The sequence below is a fragment of the Oncorhynchus clarkii genome, unplaced genomic scaffold (genome assembly GCF_045791955.1).
Source record: "Oncorhynchus clarkii lewisi isolate Uvic-CL-2024 unplaced genomic scaffold, UVic_Ocla_1.0 unplaced_contig_1142_pilon_pilon, whole genome shotgun sequence".
NCBI lineage: Eukaryota > Metazoa > Chordata > Actinopteri > Salmoniformes > Salmonidae > Oncorhynchus > Oncorhynchus clarkii.
Window position 1 is genome coordinate 152,501 of NW_027260904.1, and position 23,095 is coordinate 175,595.

The 23,095-nt window shown below is 45.1% G+C and overlaps 2 protein-coding genes and 1 pseudogene across 4 annotated transcripts in view; 2 read left to right on the forward strand and 1 right to left on the reverse strand.

Annotated features, from left to right (window-relative positions):
* The window catches only part of LOC139402181 (lysoplasmalogenase TMEM86B-like), a 3,441-nt gene extending 2,710 nt beyond the window's left edge, over positions 1–731 (forward strand). The window contains exon 3 of the mRNA XM_071146278.1: positions 1–731. This exon is cut by the window's left edge and continues 285 nt beyond it. Within this exon, the coding sequence (XP_071002379.1) occupies positions 1–170 (170 nt within the window). The 3' untranslated portion in view covers positions 171–731.
* A 92-nt stretch (positions 732–823) lies between these two features.
* On the reverse strand, positions 824–9,792 carry LOC139402177 (hsp70-binding protein 1-like). Of its 3 annotated transcripts, none has more exons than XM_071146272.1 (8): positions 9,615–9,792; positions 8,880–9,010; positions 8,536–8,749; positions 5,693–5,917; positions 5,295–5,450; positions 3,265–3,361; positions 3,061–3,172; positions 824–1,887 (listed from the first exon to the last, which is right to left on the reverse strand). In XM_071146272.1, the coding sequence occupies exons 2-8, from the start codon at positions 8,997–8,999 to the stop codon at positions 1,807–1,809; spliced, it is 1,005 nt and encodes a 334-aa protein (XP_071002373.1). In that variant the 5' UTR covers positions 9,000–9,010; positions 9,615–9,792; the 3' UTR covers positions 824–1,806. The 3 variants fall into 3 exon arrangements, with proteins under 3 accessions (XP_071002373.1, XP_071002374.1, XP_071002375.1); XM_071146273.1 differs by having other exon boundaries at positions 828–1,887; positions 8,880–9,005; positions 9,615–9,785; XM_071146274.1 differs by having other exon boundaries at positions 1,447–1,887; positions 3,265–3,355; positions 9,615–9,781.
* Positions 9,793–12,499: 2,707 nt separating this feature from the next.
* On the forward strand, positions 12,500–22,637 carry LOC139402178 (elongation factor Tu, mitochondrial-like; annotated as a pseudogene).
* Positions 22,638–23,095: the final 458 nt, after the last annotated feature.

Sequence of the window (23,095 nt, forward strand, 5' to 3'; positions counted from 1 at the left end):
TGACCTCTGACCTGACGCTGGCGCTGCAGACCTTCAAAGTGACGGAGCCCCTGGAGCACGGCAGGCACATCGTCATGACGACGTACTACCTGGCGCAGCTGCTGATCGCCGTGGGTGACATCAAGGCCGCGGAGGGCGGGGATGAGTTTGCCAAATGGAAGAAATCTTAGTTAAGGGGTCATGTGAGATAGGGGCCAGGTCCCAATTTTCCACCCTGCTCCCGAAGTGTACAAACAACTGTCCCCTTTCTCACATGGACATTACAATGGTGGAAACTCCCTCCAGCCTACTTATACTAATCTCACGCTTTTAAATCAATGACAGGGAGTGGTTAAGTGCACAATTCTGGAAAAGGGTGGAGAATCAGGACGTTGCCATGGAAAGCAAACTTGGGACTACCATTCTCTGACTAGTCGGCAGCTATAGGAACTTCAGGCTGTTTGTTGAGACTAGACTGAGAATGAGGCAGAAAGAAGTTGAAAAAGGAAGATTCCCCCCAAAGAAAATCCTCTTTATTAAACTAAACCTCAGAGTATCAGGACAGTCTGTCCGTTTGTTGAGAAAGCTCAGGGATGGGAAACATAACCACTGCCAAAATTCAGACAGATAGATGCAAGGACTGACATGAGACTGACTTGACAGTATTTTCCATAGTCCAGAATAAAGTTAGAAATATCATTCTCCTTCACTCTGTCTGTGAAAACAGTCCTACGGTCTTAAAGACATGATTTGAGATGATGCACTTCCCTTGTTAGTTGTGATTTATCAAACACATTCTGTATAACGGTCTGTTGATATGAAGAGACGATTCTCAGAAATGAAGTCCCTTATGAAAAAATAAAATGTTAATTTATTCATGATGAAATGGGGATGAAAAATAAAGTTGTGTTATTATCTCATGTTATTTCAGACGTTCTGCAAGTCACCCATTATGTTTATAGACAGAAACATCTCAACAAAACATCGACAAACGGTGGACATTCTGAATGAAAGACAGTCATTAAAGCCAAACACAAGAAGCCAACAGAAATGCCTTATGGGTAGTGAAACTCGATCAAAATGGATTCTAATAAAACATCTGACTAATGAAGCTGAAAGCTGCTAAATGGGTAACGCTTTATTTTACAGCCTAATTACCTGCTATTTATTCAGAAACATAAGAACTATTTTATGTAGTTTAACAGTGTAAATTACTTAACTAGTTATTGGGTAACACGGTCACTTAGTAAATAATTGTAACAAATACAAGAGGATACCAATTATTACCAAGTAACGTCACACTATGCCAGATATATAAATGGTGACGGGGCTGTGAAATCGCATCATCACTAAATGTGACATCTGATATTTTGTGTGTGGAATCTGAGGGATTGTTGGGCCAGAATCCAAAGGTCAAGATAACCCGAAGAAATGTTCAGAAATGACTTACGGTGCTTTCAGAAAATAAAATATTGTATCTTTATTCAAGCAGGAAAACACCTTAGAAGTTAGAAAGCTCTTTTGCAAGAGGTCAGCAGGAAGTAGTCAGGTGTAGATCATAATGATATATAGACTGGACATGGTAGAAGTGACTGAACACAAGAGATAGAAGTTTATCTGCGTCGCCTGGTGACAGTGATTAGTGAAGCACCCTCTGCTCTCTAAAGCCTGCTACACTCTTAGATCCAGCCACCCTGTAACATGGGTCTAGATGGACAACGACATCAGCAGATTTTCCTCAAGGAGTTAATTTAATTTAAAATAATGTCCTCCTATGTCTCCTAGCCAATGACGGCACTGCAGGAGAAGTGGAGGACCAGTTGGATTTCAGCGATCCATTCCACTGTCGTCAGGTTGCCGTCTGCAGAAACAAGCAGAACGCAAGCGCTTGCAGAACTCCAACTCTTCCTATAAAGAGGAGACCAGAGGAAGGAAATCAGACAAGATGCAGCCTAGTGGCAAATAAGTAACAATATATACCAGGCAAAAGACTGGGGAATCAATACATTATTCCATGTTATTAGTGATGCACCTTGAGAGAGGGGAAAGACCGGTGGGAAGAGTAAGAGGGCCAGAACGAAAAGGTGGTTTTAGAGAGATGGAAAGGAGACACATGGGGAGTGACAGAGGGACAGTATTAGAGATGGAGAGGAGACACATGGGGGGTGACAGAGGGACAGTATTAGAGATGGAGAGGAGACACATGGGGAGTGACAGAGGGACAGTATTAGAGATGGAGAGGAGACACATGGGGAGTGACAGAGGGACAGTATTAGAGATGGAGAGGAGACACATGGGGAGTGACAGAGGGACAGTATTAGAGATGGAGAGGAGACACATGGGGAGTGACAGAGGGACAGTATTAGAGATGGAGAGGAGACACATGGGGAGTGACAGAGGGACAGTATTAGAGATGGAGAGGAGACACATGAGGAGTGACAGAGGGGTGGTATTAGAGAGATGGAGAGAAGACACATGGGGAGTGACAGAGGGACAGTATTAGAGATGGAGAGGAGACACATGGGGAGTGACAGAGGGGTGGTATTAAGGCTTCGGATGGCGTCTAGCCAGACCGCTGTCCTCCTCCCTTCAAAGACAGTTGCTTGAAAAACGAGAAAAAAAGTGGCAACAGTCCCGTTTGTCCATCTTGAGATGCTGTAGTCAGTTTACACTTCCTCAAAATACTCTGAATTCATCTACGATAACTTAAGTTATGTTATTACTTTTGACGTTTAGTTGCGCAATTTTACATCTAGTTAAGATGTTTGGTGCAGTATTTAAAAAATAAAAATAAAATGTGCATGTGAACGAGTCTGTCGTTGAAGGATTAACACTTCATTTAAGACTGACGAAGGGGCATAGACTTCAGCTACCGAAATTCACTTTGCCTTGAGAAAAAAGGTCATGAACAGCCGAACCCTCGCCGAAGACCAAAAACATCACAAAACCTCATAATATATACACAAACTGTTCCAGATGGGAAGCAATCGGACGACGCCTTTAGAGAGATGGAGAGGTTCATGAGTCACACGGGAAGTGAAAGAAGGAGAAGAGTGGAGAAAAGTGTGTAGGGGTACCTACCTGACACTCCTCTCTCCCCTGCAGATCTTCCGCCCGCTGGTTGAGCATCTCCTCCAGCCCCAAGGTAGGGCTCTGACAGTCCCTCAGACCCAGAGGACTCTCCTCCACCAGGCTACAGACAGAGAGCGTTTGTTTTATTGAAGCTCCATTGAGAAGACATTGCAACTTTCAAGACATTTTCCTCTGTGTGTTCACATGTATTACCAGCAGAGGGCGCCGAGCACGTGCTCGTGGAAGGAGGAGTGGGGCGTGCGTAGAACAGACACCAGCTGTTGCACCATACCCATGGAGAGAACTGTATCTGAGAGAGGGAGAGATAGTACATTGCCACACAAGGACACATTTATATAGTTATGATCTAAATAACCCAGTTCAAATCATTTCTTACATCAGGAGGACACAGCATGATCGTCTCTAGACACCACCAATAACAACACACAGCTGCAAACAGACAGTCTCTAGACACCACCAATAACAACACACAGCTGCAAACAGAGTCTCTAGACACCACCAATAACAACACACAGCTGCAAACAGAGTCTCTAGACACCACCAATAACAACACACAGCTGCAAACAGAGACAGTCTCTAGTCTCCACCAATAACAACATACAGCTGCAAACAGAGAGTCTCTAGTCTCCACCAATAACAACACACAGCTGCAAACAGAGAGTCTCTAGTCTCCACCAATAACAACACACAGCTGCAAACAGAGTCTCTAGACACCACCAATAACAACACACAGCTGCAAACAGAGACAGTCTCTAGTCTCCACCAATAACAACATACAGCTGCAAACAGAGAGTCTCTAGTCTCCACCAATAACAACACACAGCTGCAAACAGAGAGTCTCTAGTCTCCACCAATAACAACACACAGCTGCAAACAGAGACAGTCTCTAGTCTCCACCAATAACAACACACAGCTGCAAACAGACAGTCTCTAGACACCACCAATAACAACACACAGCTGCAAACAGAGTCTCTAGACACCACCAATAACAACACACAGCTGCAAACAGAGTCTCTAGACACCACCAATAACAACACACAGCTGCAAACAGAGACAGTCTCTAGTCTCCACCAATAACAACATACAGCTGCAAACAGAGAGTCTCTAGACACCACCAATAACAACACACAGCTGCAAACAGAGACAGTCTCTAGTCTCCACCAATAACAACACACAGCTGCAAACAGAGAGTCTCTAGTCTCCACCAATAACAACACACAGCTGCAAACAGAGAGTCTCTAGTCTCCACCAATAACAACACACAGCTGCAAACAGAGACAGTCTCTAGTCTCCACCAATAACAACATACAGCTGCAAACAGAGAGTCTCTAGTCTCCACCAATAACAACACACAGCTGCAAACAGAGAGTCTCTAGTCTCCACCAATAACAACACACAGCTGCAAACAGAGAGTCTCTAGTCTCCACCAATAACAACACACAGCTGCAAACAGAGACAGTCTCTAGTCTCCACCAATAACAACACACAGCTGCAAACAGACAGTCTCTAGACACCACCAATAACAACACACAGCTGCAAACAGAGTCTCTAGACACCACCAATAACAACACACAGCTGCAAACAGAGTCTCTAGACACCACCAATAACAACACACAGCTGCAAACAGAGACAGTCTCTAGTCTCCACCAATAACAACATACAGCTGCAAACAGAGAGTCTCTAGTCTCCACCAATAACAACACACAGCTGCAAACAGAGAGTCTCTAGTCTCCACCAATAACAACACACAGCTGCAAACAGAGAGTCTCTAGTCTCCACCAATAACAACACACAGCTGCAAACAGAGACAGTCTCTAGTCTCCACCAATAACAACATACAGCTGCAAACAGAGAGTCTCTAGTCTCCACCAATAACAACACACAGCTGCAAACAGAGACAGTCTCTAGACACCACCAATAACAACACACAGCTGCAAACAGAGAGTCTCTAGTCTCCACCAATAACAACACACAGCTGCAAACAGAGAGTCTCTAGACACCACCAATAACAACACACAGCTGCAAACAGAGAGTCTCTAGTCTCCACCAATAACAACACACAGCTGCAAACAGAGAGTCTCTAGACACCACCAATAACAACACACAGCTGCAAACAGAGAGTCTCTAGTCTCCACCAATAACAACACACAGCTGCAAACAGAGACAGTCTCTAGTCTCCAAATGAGTCTCGCAGTCAGACAGAGGACCTGTTAGTCACACACCTTTATGCTCTGGGTGGACTGTGAGCAGGTTGAGGAGTAAGAAAGACGACTTGGTCCTCAGTTTCTCGTTGTCAGACTGCATGCCTCTCATCAGCACAGAGAAGCCATCGTGAGAGAGGAAGGCCCTGAGACCTACTTCCTGCTCCCGCACCAGACCTGATGGAGAGAGAGAAAGAGTTACTGTGTGGTACTTCACTGATGCTCAGATCTAAATGAACTCCTATCAGCAACACCCAGGCCAGCAGAACTTCACTTAGATCTGAGAGGAACAGGAGATATTAGCAATATGTTAACCTTGCCTTTTGATAGGCTAGAGTTCTCTCTCATGATTCAGGATTTGCCCAATGGTAGAATGTGCTCTCCATATTGTTTGTATCTATCCAAGGGGCAACACTTACAGGAGACAGCGTAGAGGGCCTTCACTCGAACGGTGGGGTGGGGATCTGAGTCAGTCAGCTGTAGCAGTTTGGGTAGCGCCCCCTTGCTGAGTAAGTGGCACTGCACTTGGGGCATGTTCTGGGCACAGGAGGCGATGAGCTGGGCACCACGCCACCTCACGCTGCCCTGAGGATGGTTCAAGCACTGCGACATACACAGGTCCAACCCACCCAGGGTCATCAGGTCTGACACACAGACAGACCAGAGACAATACATACAGTATTATTATTAATGAATAGAACTTGTCATTCATGTCCATGTTGATCTGTCTTTACTATAATATACAGTGCCTTGCGAAAGTATTCGGCCCCCTTGAACTTTGCGACCTTTTTCCACATTTCAGCCTTCAAACATAAAGATATAAAACTATTTTTTTGTGAAGAATCAACAACAAGTGGGACACAATCATGAAGTGGAACGACATTTATTGGATATTTCAAACTTTTTTAACAAATCAAAAACTGAAAAATTGGGCGTGCAAAATTATTCAGCCCCTTTACTTTCAGTGCAGCAAACTCTATCCAGAAGTTCAGTGAGGATCTCTGAATGATCCAATGTTGACCTAAATGACTAATGATGATAAATACAATCCACCTGTGTGTAATCAAGTCTCCGTATAAATGCACCTGCACTGTAATAGTCTCAGAGGTCCGTTAAAAGCGCAGAGAGCATCATGAAGAACAAGGAACACACCAGGCAGGTCCGAGATACTGTTGTGAAGAAGTTTAAAGCCGGATTTGGATACAAAAAGATATCCCAAGCTTTAAACATCCCAAGGAGCACTGTGCAAGCGATTATATTGAAATGGAAGGAGTATCAGACCACTGCAAATCTACCAAGACCTGGCCGTCCCTCTAAACCTTCAGCTCATACAAGGAGAAGACTGATCAGAGATGCAGCCAAGAGGCCCATGATCACTCTGGATGAACTGCAGAGATCTACAGCTGAGGTGGGAGACTGTCCATAGGACAACAATCAGTCGTATATTGCACAAATCTTACCTTTATGGAAGAGTGGCAAGAAGAAAGCCATTTCTTAAAGATATCCATAAAAAGTGTCGTTTAAAGTTTGCCACAAGCCACCTGGGAGACACACCAAACATGTGGAAGAAGGTGCTCTGGTCAGATGAAACCAAAATTGAACTTTTTGGCAACAATGCAAAACGTTATGTTTGGCGTAAAAGCAACACAGCTGAACACACCATCCCCACTGTCAAACATGGTGGTGGCAGCATCATGGTTTGGGCCTGCTTTTCTTCAGCAGGGACAGGGAAGATGGTTAAAATTGATGGGAAGATGGATGGAGCCAAATACAGGACCAGTCTGGAAGAAAACCTGATGGAGTCTGCAAAAGACCTGAGACTGGGATGGAGATTTGTCTTCCAACAAGACAATGATCCAAAACATAAAGCAAAATCTACAATGGAATGGTTCAAAAATAAACATAAATTGATTGGACATGATTTAGAAAGGCACACACCTGTCTATATAAAGGTTCCGCAGTTGACAGTGCGTGTCAGAGCAAAAACCAAGCTATGAGAATGAAGGAAAATTCCATAGAGCTCCGAGACAGGATTGTGACGAAGCACAGATCTGGGGAAGGGCACCAAAAAATGTCTGCAGCATTGAAGGTCCCCAAGAACAGTGGTCTCCATCATTCTTAAAATGGAAGAAGTTTGGAAGCACCAAGACTCTTCCTAGAGCTGGCTACCTGGCCAAACTGAGCAATAAGGGGAGAAGGGCCTTGGTCAGGGAGGTGACCAAGAACCTGATGGTCACTGACAGAGCTCCAGTTCCTCTGTTAAGATGGGAGAACCTTCCAGAAGGACAACCATCTCTGAAGTACTCCACCAATCAGGCATTTATGGTAGAGTGGCCAGACAGAAGCCACAACTCAGTAAAAGGAGTGAAGGCCCGCTTGGCGTTTGCCAAAAGGCACCTAAAGACTCTCAGACCATGAGAAGTAAGATTATCTAGTCTGATGAAACCAATATTGAACTCCTTGGCCTGAATGCCAAGCACCACATCTGGAAGAAACCTGGCACCATCCCAACAGTGAAGCATGGTGGTGGCAGCATCATGCTGTGGGGATGTTTTTCAGCGGCAGAGACTGGGAGATCAGTCAGGGCCGAGGGAAAGATGAACGGAGCAAAGTACAGAGAGATCATTGATGAAAATCTCCTCCAGAGCGCCCAGGACCTCAGACTGGGGCGAAGGTTCACCTTCCAACAGGACAACAACCCTTAGCACACAGCCAAGACAACGCAGGAGTGGCTTCGGGACAAGTCTCTGAAAGTCTGAGTGGCCAACCAGAGCCCAGACTTAAACCCGATTGAACATCTCTGGAGACCTGAAAATAGCTGTGTAGCGACGCTCCCCATCCAACCTGACAGAGCTTGAGAAGATCTGCAGAGAAGAATGGGAGAAACTCCCCAAATACACGTGTACCAAGCTTGTAGCGTCATACCCAAGAAGATGAGGTACTAATTGCTATTAAAGGTGATTAAACAAAGTACTGAGTAAAGAGTCTGAATATTTATGTAAATGTGATATTTCAGGTTTTTTGCTGTCATTATGGGGTATTGTACATAGTTTAATCCATTTTAGAATAAGGTAACAAAATGTGAAAAAAGGTCAAGGGGTCTGAATGCTTTCCGAATGCAATGTATAAAACTACAGCAACTTAAAGTTGCATTTGATATTGTTTTAACTAGGGTCCATCAAAGACAGTGGAATCTTTCCTTTGGGTCACAAGCTGAAGTGTAATTTATTTACATCAGCACCTGTTTCTTGGCATGTCTCACCTCTGGCATTGTCTAGGTTCTCACACAGCTCTGAGAGAAACTCCAGTGCCCCTTCTGTCTCCCCCTCTTCATCCTCTCCTTCCTCCTCTCCCTCTCTCCCCCTCTCACACCCTCCATCTCTCAGCAGAGCACGCATACACTCCTTCATCTGTTCCACCTCGCTGTTCTGTCCTTTGGCCACTTCCGCAAGAGCTCCTTTCAACCATTCTTTCCTCTGTAACAAAAGTGACATTACGGTCAATGTAAAATTGGTTGTCAATGTAACAAGTTGTTGTGAGATCTGCTGATCTACACAGTCATCTGTAATGAAGACGACCTGGGAGGTGACTAAGAAGGACCATTACCTCCTCTGACATGGGTTCAGGGAGGGCGGGTCCATCTGCAGCAGAGCCAGCCTCCACAGCCAATCGAAGGACACCCTGGAGGTTTTGGGGATGTCTCCTGTTGCGTTGGTCTTCTGCCATGATGCTCTGTGCTGATGAGAAAAATGGGTGAAATTATTCCAGAACTTGTTTGTCAATGTATTATTCCCCAAATTTGGCACTGAATTGTGGTCAGAAAGCAAAATCAACCTATGCACTTTAACGTTCAATTAACTGCTGATTGCAATTAAGGTTCCAAACTGCTCTACAAGTTCTGACATACCATCAGTATTATTCTATCGTCTATTGATAACTTGAAATACTAATTTTAGCTAGATCTCCAGGAAGCAGCTACGGGGCATTAAAATAGCCGCAGGTTCCTGACCACCGACACATTCCATAGCCTGATTTGGTATTAAAGTGGTTGTAACGAACGTTAGCTAGGTAAGTGACGAAGAATAGGACTTTTTATCCCTGATACAGGCCTAGCTAACAGCGAGCAAGTTGCTGGCTATGAAAGTTGTCACATAAATATCAAGCACATACAGAATAACGTTAGCTAGGTTTAGCTATTTTGAGAGCTACAGCAAAGGTCTTGGGTAGGCTACAAAGCCAGAAATAAAACTATCCTACTAGCTACTGTTAGCACAGTAAACAACATGTCAGGCAGTTTGACGTAGCTGGGCTGCTCTTTTTACTTTGGTCTCATATACTCGCCTGTTTGTTCAAGACGCCGACTGTCACAATGTTAAAGTTGGTTCTTATTTCGCTGCCCTTTAATACTGTACAAGAATGTAACGGTACTAGAACATTCTAGTTGAGTCCGAAGCTAATTGCTGTGCGTAGAATCATCATGCGTTTCAGAGGAAGCCATTCTTCTTCTTCTGTGGGTTTCATGGAGGACGACAACCCGAAAAGGTGTATTGTCGCCACCAACTGGATGGGATCAAATCACATTTTATTTGTATTATGCGCCGAGTACAACAGGTGTAGAGTGAAATGCTTACTTACAAGCCCTAACCAACAATGCAGTTTTAAGAAAAAATATGTATATTTAAAAGAGCAGCAGTAAATAACAATAGTGGAGCTATATACAGTGGGACCCGGAACAGAGTCAATGTGTCAATGTGCGGGAGCACCGGTGTCGAGGTAATTGAGGTACGTATGTACATATAGGTAGAGTTATTAAAGTGGCTATGCATAGATAATAACAGAGTAGCAGAAGCATAGTGGGGGGGGGGGGGGGGGGGGCAGTGAAACAACCCGTCAGGATGCTCTTGCTGGTGCAGCTGTAAAACCTTTAGAGGATCTGAGGACCCATGCCAAATCTAGTCCACAAACATCTCCTTTGTCTCGATTATGTTGAGGGAGAGGTTGTTGTCCTTGCACCACACGGTCAGGTCTCTGACGTCTCATCGTTGTCGGTGATCAGGCCTGCCACTGTTGTGTCGTCAGCAAACTTAATGATGGTGTTGGAGTTGTGCCTGGCTGTGCAGTCATGAGTGAATAGGCAGTACAGAAGGGGACTGTGTACGCACTCCTGAAGGGCCCCCGTGTTGAGGATCAGCGTGGCGGATGTGTTGCTACCTTGCTACCTGTCAGAAAGTTCAGGATCCAGTTGCAGAGGGAGGTGTTTAGTCCCAGGGTCGTTAACTGCGGTATGCAGTGATGAGCTTTGCACTATGGTGTTGAAATCTGAGCTGTAGTCAATGAATAGCCTTCTCACATAGGTGTTTCTTTTGTCCAGGTGGGAAAGGGCAGTGTTGAGTGCAATAGAGATTGCCTCATCTTTGGTTCTGTTGGTGCGGTATGCAGATTGGAGTGGGTCTAGGGTTTCTGGGATAATGGTGTTGATGTGAGCCATGATCAGCCTTTCACAGCATGTCATGGCTACAGACGTGAATGCTACGGGTCGGTAGTCATTTAGGCAGGTTACCTTAGTTTTCTTGCCAGTTGGTGAGTGCATGCTCGGAGTACACGTCCTGCCATCTGACCAGCGGCCTTGTGAATGTTAGCCTGTTATAAGGTCTTACTCACATCGACTGCGGAGAGCATGATCACACAGTCATCCAGAACAGCTGATGCTCTCATGCATGTTTCAGTGTTACTTGCCTCGAAGCGAGCATAGAAGTTATTTAGCTCGTCTGGTAGGCTCGTGTCACTGGGCAGCTCGTGGATGTGCTTCCCTTTGTAGCCTGTAATAGTTTGCAAGCCCTGTCACATTGGACGGGTGTCAGAGCCGGTGTATTACAATTCGATCTTATTCCTGTATTGACGCTTTGCCTGTTTGATGGTTCGTCGGAGGGCATAGAGGGATTTCTTATAAGCTTATAAGCCCACTCCTTGAAAGTGGCAGCTCTACCCTTTAGCTCAGTGCAAATGTTGCCTGTAATCCATGGCTTCTAGTTGGGTTATGTACGTACAGTCACTGTGGAGACAACGTCCTCGATGAGCTTATTGATAAAGCCAGTGACTGATGTGGTGTACTCCTCAATGCCATCGGAGGAATCCCAGAACATATTACAGTCTGTGATAACAAAACAGTCCTGTAGTTTAGCATCTGCTTAATCAGACCACTTTTTTATAGACCGAGTCACTGGTGCTTCCTGCTTTAATTTTTGCTTGGAAGCAGGAATCAGGAGGATAGAGTTATGGTCAGACTTATCAAATGGAGGGCGAGGGAGAGCTTTGTACGCATCTCTGTGTGAGGAGTAAAGGTGGTCTAGAATTTTTTTCATTCTGGTTGCACATTTAACATGCTGCTAGAAATGAGGTGAAACTGATTTAAGTTTCCCTGCATTAAATTACCCGGCCACTAGGAGCTCCACCTCTGGATGAGCATTTTCCTGTTTTCTTACGGCGGAATACATCTCATTGAGTTCAGTTTTAGTGCCAGCCTTGGTCTGGTGCTATGTAGACAGCTACAAAAAATACAGATGAAAACTCTCTAGGTAGCTAGAGTGGTCTACACCGCCCCAACCCTACTTGTCTACTTGAGACTTCCTTTGAAGTTAAGTAATTCTACTATAAACATTTACTCCAAAGTGTAACTAGGATAATGAAGGTAAGGTCAGTCTCGTCCAATACAGAGTTTTGTAAGTCAGTTCGTTACGACGTACTGGAAGGATGGGTATGTGTTACCTTCATGCTCACTTGCCCAGTAACAGGAGAGAAGCACTGGACTTAAGATGGTGGACTTTGTGGCCTTTTTAGCTATGGTAATTAATGGCACTGCCAAGGTGGAGAGAAGGTCCAGGAAGATATAAATCATTGTGGATGCAGAAGAGCGGTTTCTGGGGCTGAAAGATTTCTTATCAAAGGAGTTAAATGGAATATTGTCACAAGCCGTACCACCCTATCAGGCCCTAGAGCCTGAGAAAGGAGATATGGAGAATTGAAAGAAGGAAGAAGTGGGAGTTTTGTTTTGTCAATGTGCTATTTTTATTTGGGTGGATTAAATTAGTTTCCTTACCACGTACGGATTTTCTTTTTACCTTGTTTTGGTTTCAACCCATCCAGTTGGTGGCGGCAACACACCTTTTGGGGTTGTAGTCCGCCATATAACCCACAGACGAAGAAGAAAAAGAAACGGTCACCATGTAATGACGTCACTTTCATCCGCTTGTCAGTCCAAGATGGCGGCGCTCGTTGGGCTTCGTGCATGTTTCTCTGGTTAGTTAAAGTTATACAACGCATTGACAACCACACGCCCAATATTGTAATTTACTGCGTTCAATTATTAATAATCTTTATTTACCATTGTAATGTTTTGCTTTTTAATCGCGACGAAACGTATGTGGGGTTTGAATGAACCCTAGTGAGCAAGGATGCTGTAGCAGGCTAGCCGCTCGACTAGTTCCGCAGGCAGAGCAAGGTCACGTTAAATAATATTAGTTAAACTAGCTATCTCTTGCGTTGTGAAAACGTTGGGCCTATCAGAAACGTGTCAGATACAGTTAAAAACGACATTAATTTTCTAACGATGTAGCTAGCGTCACAAACATTTGCATGTTGAAAGAATAACATACAGGGAACAGTAATGTGTATTGAGGTAGCCTAGGTTATAACAGATAACTAGCCTATACACATTATGCATGGCCTAGCTTCGTCCAGCAACATAGCTAGTTGTATATAATAAACCCAATGTCAACATAATCTCTTATGTTGCAGGACGAAGCTAGATGGCCCTAAGCCATGTATGTATACCTTGTGATATTTAGCTAGCGACTTCTCTTGACACAGTCGACGGTCTCGGGAGTCCACCTGATTATTAAATACATGTTGTCATTCTAGCCCTTCAGCTTTCCTCACCGGGTCTTCTGCACAGCTCCTATAAACTGGTGAGTACCTAGATGGTGTTTTGAGTATGCATTCATTCACACATCCTATGGCTAACCAATCAGGGATATAAAATTACAGTCCTAGGGGGTAGTAATGTTTGCTGGTTTTAGTAATGCTTTGGGTGGCAAAAACTGGGTTGCCTTTTTTGACTGATCTCCTGCCCATATGCGTCTTCTGGCCCTGCTGTCCATCAAACACTCTTCTTCATCCATTTTCTCTCTCAGTGTGCAGTGCCATTTACTCGGCGGAACTTTGCAGCAGAGGCCAAGGCCAAGAAAACATACGCAAGAGACAAGCCCCATGTGAACATTGGCACGATTGGCCATGTTGACCATGGCAAGACAACTCTAACGGCTGCCATCACCAAAGGTAACGGATGTCACCTCATTTTACATCTGTATTATTGAATTCAAACTAAGCAGATAACAAGCGTGCTTGAAACCCACTGAGTTACTGTGGACTGTTGACCAATCAAAGCATCTGCCAGCAAAATAACAATGTTTTGTCAGATGCTGTGTGTTCTCTATACATGGTGCTATTGTATGTTTCTAATTGAGCCTTTGTGGTTCCTAGTGCTGGCTGAGGCTGGAGGCGCCCGCTATAAGAAGTATGAGGACATTGACAATGCCCCTGAGGAGAAGGCCAGGGGCATCACCATCAATGCATCCCATGTAGAGTACACCACAGCCAACAGACACTATGCACACACAGACTGCCCGGGCCATGCTGACTACGTCAAGGTAACACAAGCGCCTGAACACACGTTATTCCCATTCTAAAATCCACCCTAAACCCATACCTCTCTGTTGCCTGGCTAACCTAACTCCTTGCTCCAGCCAAATGCCACGCTACGTCCACAGACTAGAGTTTTTTTTCCCCACAATGAGTCTGGATCTGCATACCTACCTGACGATTTCTAGAACACAAACACAATGTAACCATTCTGATTGGTCCCAGAAACTGATGGGTTAGGCCAGAGCCAGAACACACGGGGGTAAAGTGGTGTTTTGAAAATTTGCCATTGGCTTTGATACTCTGATTGGTGAAAGACGATCCAATCGCTGACAACTTTTGTTTTGTACAACCCCCCCCTCATTTTGAAGTCACCACAACCCACTTCAATGATGGTAGTCTCAGACTGAAATATGTAGCGAACATAGAGCAGTGGAAGAATTCAGTTTGAGTCGTCAGGTAAACCCCTCTGTGGGTTTGAGAATATCTGATTGGATGGTTATACGGCACAGGGATGTTCGGCATGTTGCTTAGCCATAACCCCGAGGCCCGTTTTCACAGAGTCTCAGTAGGAGTGCTGATCTAGGATCAGTTCCTCCCTCTTATTCACTATAATTTCAGACCTGCCAACCTGCACACATTTTGCATACCATGCACGCAATTTGAGATCAAATTACTCCGGTTAAAAAAACAACTCTAAAATATACAGAACACATTATTGTTTTTGACTCAACCATCTGATGTTGGAGCTGAGCCAATCAGAGGTCCTGGGCGAGGAGAGAAAATCTCTTGCCCTCTGCTCTGTCCCGCCCCCTTGAGTATTTTATTTCTCCCTCCAGCTGGAAGGCAGCTCTCCACTTCGTCTGTTGATACCACTGATGTGTGAGGAATACGGGTTGGGTAATGGATGTGTTAGTCAAGCACATAACCACTATTATTTGGTAGTTGGCTCCTTAGCTAAGGCGTCATTACAAAGGAAGTAGTTAGCTACAGCGTTTAGTCAACGAAGTGAGAACACTTTTTTTTTGCCCACAGATGCTTTGATCTCCGCCACCGTAGTAGGTGCGAGCGCATTGACGAGCAAGGAAACGTGCAGAGCATCGGTAGTTCAGTGCACGTCGCTGCGTGGATGGAAACACATGGCCGTGAGAGCTGTTCCACTAATAGTCTTTCACTGTTAAAGATTAGTAGTCCCTTGTTAATGAATCAGTTGATCTGTCCTCTTCATATAGCTGGAGGTCAACAGTAGGCTGCTAATGATGTGATAATAGTCAGGTCAGCAATGACAACAAGGCATGTTGAATGAATGGCAGCCTGGTAGTCAGACCTCACTGGATGGATGAGGTCAGGGATGACGACAAGGCATGTTGAATGAATGGCAGCCTGGTAGTCAGACCTCACTGGATGGATGAGGTCAGGGATGACGACAAGGCATGTTGAATGAATGGCAGCCTGGTAGTCAGACCTCACTGGATGGATGAGGTCATGGATGACGACAAGGCATGTTGAATGAATGGCAGCCTGGTAGTCAGACCTAACTGGATGGATGAGGTCAGGGATGGAGATCTGGAACGTCAGCTGGACTGCTACAGTCAGCTGGACTACTACAGTCAGCTGGACTACTACAGTCAGCTGGACTACTACAGTCAGCTGGACTCAGCTGGACTACTACAGTCAGCTGGACTACTACAGTCAGCTGGGACTGCTACAGTCAGCTGGGACCGCTACAGTCAGCTGGGACCGCTACAGTCAGCTGGGACCGCTACAGTCAGCTGGGACCGCTACAGTCAGCTGGGACCGCTACATTGCATCCAGTTATTTAATTATTCTGAATTTTCTCCCCAAACAAAATCAAGACTGTTTACATTTTCACTAGACTATCCACATAAAGACAACTATTAATTAGAATGATCATTACCCCTAAATTGAACCTAGAATAATGCTGATAGCTTCATTGAGACCACTTCAGTTTTATTTAGGCTCATACAAGACTTCTGTATTGGCTACATTGTTTGATATAATTTAAGACTCTAGGTTTCAGGAAATGGCAGTTACAGGTTTTTCAGAATTGCTAAATGCTCCAACTTCCTGAGGGGGAAGTTGACTAAACCACTCCGGACCTCCCCCTACCCAACCTTTGGCCAACATCAGCACCACTTTGTCAGAAAATCCTAGGAAGAGCCCTGATTGCACATTTAAACGTATTTCTAGTTAACTAGGGCGGCAGGTAGCCTAGTGGTTAGAGTGTTGGACTAGTAACCAAAAGGTTGCAAGATAGAATTCCTGAGCTGACAAGGTACAAATCTATTGTTCTGCCCCTGAACAAGGCAGTTAACCCACTGTTCCTAGACCGTCATTGAAAATAAGAATTTGTTCTTACCTGGCAAGCTGAGTTGCCTGGTAAAACTAAAAACCTACTGAAGAGCCAATGACCAAGTACCTTTAACAGCCTGTAGCATACCATTCCTGCTGAGGCAGTCTTCTGCCAACATCATTATTAGGTAAAGAAACTCAAATGTGTATTTGCCTATGATTTGGGCAGTGTGGGTATCGCGTGGGGTGGCAGGTAGCCTACGAGTTAAGAACGTTGGGCCAGTAGCCAAAAGTTAGCTGGTTCAAATCCCTGAGCTGACTAGGTAATACATCTGTCTGTGCCCTTGAGCAAGGCACTTGACCATAATTGCTCCTGTAAGTTGCTCTGGACAACAGTGGCTGCTAAATGACAAAAACATGTAAAAACCATTATCTGTGGTGCCGGGGGTACCGGGGGTGTTTGGCAGGTCTGTCATTTAAAAGGCAAAACCGATCCTACATCTCTACTCCTACTGAGACACTTTGTGATTACGGGACCAGAATTTTAATGGGGGTTTGAGGCTCGGGGCATTGGCTCAAGTTCACGTTCACGTTGATTTGTCACAGCAGGTATAAACAGAACAGAGAGGTGGTGACTAGCAGGCTCTTCCTCAGCAATGCAGTATTCAGTATGAAAGGTAAAGAAATAGAGAATGACAGTTAGATTGTCACACAAGGTGACATGTTGACCTTTCTCCTGTAGAACATGATCACAGGCACGGCTCAGCTGGACGGCTGCATCCTGGTGGTGGCGGCCACGGACGGACAGATGCCCCAGACCAGGGAGCACCTCCTGCTGGCCCGGCAGATCGGCGTGGAGCACGTGGTGGTGTTTGTGAACAAGGCGGATGCGGTGGAGGACAAGGAGATGCTGGAGCTGGTTGAGCTGGAGATCAGAGAGCTGCTCACAGAGTTTGGCTACGACGGTGAGAACACGCCCGTCGTCATCGGCTCGGCCCTCTGTGCCCTGGAGGTGAGTGCCTGGTACGAGGTAGGGTTGTGGTGATGACAGATAGGCTGTCAGCTCGCTAGGAAGGTTGATCCATTGTATTTTATTTGACCGTTTTATAATACATACTGTTGCTTCAGCCATGTTCGTACAATAATACAAACATGCAACATAATTGATGTTTAAAAACACAAAGTCAACTGACTTATTTCAATGTGGTCATTTTACGTAACCTCACAAATCCTCCTGACCCCGCAAGCTTACATTAAACACAAGCTTACATTAAACGCTGCAGGGGTATCAGTCTGGCAGGGGTATCAGTCTGGCAGGGGGTGGCAGGGGTGTCAGTCTGGCAGGGGTGTCAGTCTGGTAGGGCTGCGACAGCATGAGCCCCGTCTTTTCTATCACCATTGCTTCACACCAATCAGCATCCTCTGAACTATGGGATTGGTTTAGTTGATGACGGACACGTAGCACCGTTGCTGACAGACAGTAGACAGACAGTAGACAACACATGTAATGTCCTACTTACAAGGTGATGGCTAAATATAAAGCTTTACATGACAGTCTGAACTCTGCTAAATAAACTCTGCTCCCTATCAGAGCTGCTCCGTTCTGTGTGAAAGCATCTCATCTAAATTAGAGAACTGAAGGCTATCTGAGGTTACTGTATCAAGACTTTCTCTGTATTGATTCTGATGCAGTACATTCATCTCTACAGTTTGGCAAAAATATTAGGTGCAAATTCGTTAGATATACCCCTAGCTGATGTTGGGCTACAATATTTATTTTATTCTCACGTTGATAATATTTATCTGCCTTTTTTGGCTCATTTAGCTGATTTGTCCTGCTGTTCGACATGCCTTTCTCTTGAAAAATGGCAAGTGCTTGTCTTACTTCCGAAAAATGCAGCACTGTGGCCTCTCTTCTGATTGGTTTGAAGGTGATTCAATCACTTTTGAATTTGTTTTGTGCAACGCCTCTTGGCCCAAACGGCGTCCCTTCCAGACAGATAGTGCAGCGGTAATCAGTCTGGTAATTGAGGATAACTTTTAGGTGAAACCTTACCTGTTGTCTCATCTCGTCTAACCTCCCCTCCCAGAACAAACAGCCTGACCTGGGGGTGAACGCAGTGCTGAAGCTCCTAGCAGTAGTGGATGAATACGTCCCTCTGCCTAAGAGAGAGCTGGAGAAACCCTTCCTGCTGCCCATCGAGGGAGTCTACTCCATCCCAGGTGACTGACAACTAGCTCAAATTGTAAAGAAACCCAGATTTGTCATTTAGTTAAAAAGCTGTTGCCACTACATGGTTTCTTCTCCTCTCTATGTCATTGATCTGACTCATTGTTAAGCTATTTAAAATGACATCATTCAGAAGTACTGCAGGGATAAATTCAAGCTCTTCCACTGTGCACTTCAGATAGGTGTTTCCTAATGAAAACATGACAATAGATAAAACACAGTGATAGGATCCCACTGTCCCGTGCATACAGAGCCTGCCCCCTTGTCCCGTCAGCTGTCAGTACTTCTGTCTCTGTTCTGATCTTTCTGCTGTTGTCTAACCACGTCTCTCGTCAACACCATTTATTAAACGTGTATTCATTCATCCCTCTTTCAGGCAGGGGTACGGTGGTGACTGGCACTTTGGAGAGGGGTGTCATTAAGAAGGGCGACGACTGTGAGTTTGTGGGGCACAACCGTGCTTTTAAGTCTGTGGTCACGGGTAAGTGAATGGGGAGCCACACCACTATAGAAAGATTAATTTCAATTTTAGAGCTGTAGCACACAGGGTAACATATGCTGTAAAACTGTGTTCATATTACTAGAATTATTCCTGTACAGTTTAACACTAATTGCTGTTCATTGTCACAGTGTACCTATAGAACTAGCTCTAACCCCTAGTACAGAGTGGTGACAGAACTAGCCCTAACCCCTAGTACAGAGTGGTGACAGAACTAGTCCTAACCCCTAGTACAGAGTGGTGACAGAACTAGCCCTAACCCCTAGTACAGAGTGGTGACAGAACTAGCCCTAACCCCTAGTACAGAGTGGTGACAGAACTAGCCCTAACCCCTAGTACAGAGTTGTGACAGAACTAGCCCTAACCCCTAGTACAGAGTGGTGACAGAACTAGCCCTAACCCCTAGTACAGAGTGGTGACAGAACTAGCCCTAACCCCTAGTACAGAGTGGTGACAGAACTAGCCCTAACCCCTAGTACAGAGTGGTGACAGAACTAGCCCTAACCCCTAGTACAGAGTGGTGACAGAACTAGCCCTAACCCCTAGTACAGAGTGGTGACAGAACTAGCCCTAACCCCTAGTACAGAGTGGTGACAGAACTAGCCCTAACCCCTAGTACAGAGTGGTGACAGAACTAGCCCTAACCCCTAGTACAGAGTGGTGACAGAACTAGCCCTAACCCCTAGTACAGAGTGGTGACAGAACTAGCCCTAACCCCTAGTACAGAGTGGTGACAGAACTAGCCCTAACCCCTAGTACAGAGTGGTGACAGAACTAGCCCTAACCCCTAGTACAGAGTGGTGACAGAACTAGCCCTAACCCCTAGTACAGAGTGGTGACAGAACTAGCTCTAACCCCTAGTACAGTGTAGTGACAGAACTAGCTCTAACCCCTAGTACAGTGTAGTGACAGAACTAGCTCTAACCCCTAGTACAGTGTAGTGACAGAACTAGCTCTAACCCCTAGTACAGAGTGGTGACAGAACTAGCCCTAACCCCTAGTACAGAGTGGTGACAGAACTAGCCCTAACCCCTAGTACAGAGTGGTGACAGAACTAGCCCTAACCCCTAGTACAGAGTGGTGACAGAACTAGCCCTAACCCCTAGTACAGAGTGGTGACAGAACTAGCCCTAACCCCTAGTACAGAGTGGTGACAGAACTAGCCCTAACCCCTAGTACAGAGTGGTGACAGAACTAGCCCTAACCCCTAGTACAGAGTGGTGACAGAACTAGCTCTAACCCCTAGTACAGTGTAGTGACAGAACTAGCTCTAACCCCTAGTACAGTGTAGTGACAGAACTAGCTCTAACCCCTAGTACAGTGTAGTGACAGAACTAGCTCTAACCCCTAGTACAGAGTGGTGACAGAACTAGCCCTAACCCCTAGTACAGAGTGGTGACAGAACTAGCCCTAACCCCTAGTACAGAGTGGTGACAGAACTAGCCCTAACCCCTAGTACAGAGTGGTGACAGAACTAGCCCTAACCCCTAGTACAGAGTGGTGACAGAACTAGCCCTAACCCCTAGTACAGAGTGGTGACAGAACTAGCTCTAACCCCTAGTACAGTGTAGTGACAGAACTAGCTCTAACCCCTAGTACAGTGTAGTGACAGAACTAGCTCTAACCCCTAGTACAGTGTAGTGACAGAACTAGCTCTAACCCCTAGTACAGAGTGGTGACAGAACTAGCTCTAACACCAAGTTACAACTACAACAGTTTCTCCACTGCACTTCTAGCACCAATTACCCACTAATAAGACTACTGGACAGTTACCCAAAATATCCCTCTGGTAACCCGTCAACTCCATCCTAAACCTCAAAACATACCACCGTTCTGAGTCTAATTGTTCTTCCTTCACCTCCCTTCTCCACCTCTTTCTTTCCCTCTCTCCTCCCCAGGCATTGAGATGTTCCACCAGTCTCTGGACAGAGCAGAGGCAGGAGATAACCTGGGGGCTCTGGTCCGAGGGCTGAAGAGGGAGGACATTAGGAGAGGGATGGGAGAGGGATGGTTATGAGCAAACCAGGCTCCATCCAGCCCCACCAGAAAGTCCAGGCCCAGGTCTGTATCATATAATAAAGTCCAGGCCCAGGTCTGTATCATATCATAAAGTCCAGGCCCAGGTCTGTATCATATCATAAAGTCCAGGCCCAGGTCTGTATCATATCATAAAGTCCAGGCCCAGGTCTGTATCATATCATAAAGTCCAGGCCCAGGTCTGTATCATATCATAAAGTCCAGGCCCAGGTCTGTATCATATCATAAAGTCCAGGCCCAGGTCTGTATCATATCATAAAGTCCAGGCCCAGGTCTGTATCATCATAAAGTCCAGGCCTGTATCATATCATAAAGTCCAGGCCTGTATCATATCATAAAGTCCAGGCCTGTATCATATCATAAAGTCCAGGCCTGTATCATATCATAAAGTCCAGGCCTGTATCATATCATAAAGTCCAGGCCCAGGTCTGTATCATATCATAAAGTCCAGGCCCAGGTCTGTATCATATCATAAAGTCCAGGCCTGTATCATATCATAAAGTCCAGGCCCAGGTCTGTATCATCATAAAGTCCAGGCCTGTATCATATCATAAAGTCCAGGTCTGTATCATATCATAAAGTCCAGGCCTGTATCATATCATAAAGTCCAGGCCTGTATCATATCATAAAGTCCAGGCCTGTATCATATCATAAAGTCCAGGCCTGTATCATATCATAAAGTCCAGGCCCAGGTCTGTATCATATCATAAATAAATAAAGTCCAGGTCTGTATCATATCATAAATAAATAAAGTCCAGGTCTGTATCATATCCTAAATAAATAAAGTCCAGGTCTGTATCATATCATAAATAAATAAAGTCCAGGTCTGTATCATAAATAAATAAAGTCCAGGTCTGTATCATATCATAAATAAATAAAGTCCAGGTCTGTATCTTCAGTTAGCAGCCCTAGAGGAGTGTGAACTCTAGGTGTATTGTATGCGTAGTGTTGCAGTCTAGTATTCCCAGTATATCGTCTTCTGAAATAATTTCCCTTTATTCAGCGTTTTAAATTTGACCCTCAACTATTTGATCAAATGAAATATGTCTGTCTAGAGCTATGGTATATAGTATTTGTGGTATATTTGTAAATTGTGTTTATGTACTAGTGTATTATTCTCTAATGGAATGGATGTAGAATGTGTCATTAAAACATCTCTTCATCCCAGGTCTATGTTCTGAGTAAGGAGGAGGGAGGCAGACACAAGCCCTTTGTCAGTAACTTCATGCCAGTCATGTTCTCCCTCACCTGGGACATGGCCTGCAGGGTCTACCTGGCAGGAGACAAGGTATGTGTCCATCTGTCAATCTTTTTCCCCAATGTGATTTGTGTATTCTAAAATAAAGTGTGTACCATAGTTCCAGGGCTGTGCTTTACCTTCTCCTCCTCTCTAACAGGACATGGTGATGCCAGGTGAAGACACATCTCTGACCCTCACGCTGCGCCAGCCTATGATTCTGGAGAAAGGTCAACGGTTCACTCTCAGAGATGGCAACAAAACTATTGGCACCGGCCTGGTTACTGACATACTGACCACCACAGAGGAAGACCAACACAACTGGGGCTGAGGAGAGAGAAGACAATATGGGAGGGAAGGGAGGGGGGCTAATGGTGGGGGAGGAAGGGGGACTAATGGTGGGGGAGGAAGCATCTAGCTGTCCAATATATCGGTCTTTAGACACACACACAGCAGTAAGGAGCTGCTCAGACTGCATGTCTCTCTGCTTTACTGACCAACCAGAAGACCCACAATGAGATGTTCATAGTTGTCTTTCTGTGAAAAGGCCAGACTGTCATTGTCCTCTTGTGTAATAAAATGTATTTAATAGTAAAACAGTCTGCCTGTTTTCACATCTACTTCATTGTTTGGTGACTTTCTATAATAAAGGTTTTCTAGGTTCTTTAGATTCAGGTTTGGGCAGCAATAGTCACCTGAACTAGCTGCTTCATATCCCATTCAGAAACTATTACAATATGGTATAGTAGTGAAATGTTTTTGTTCCATGTCAAATCAATCTTAGTTGGACCAGCAGAATACCTTAAATG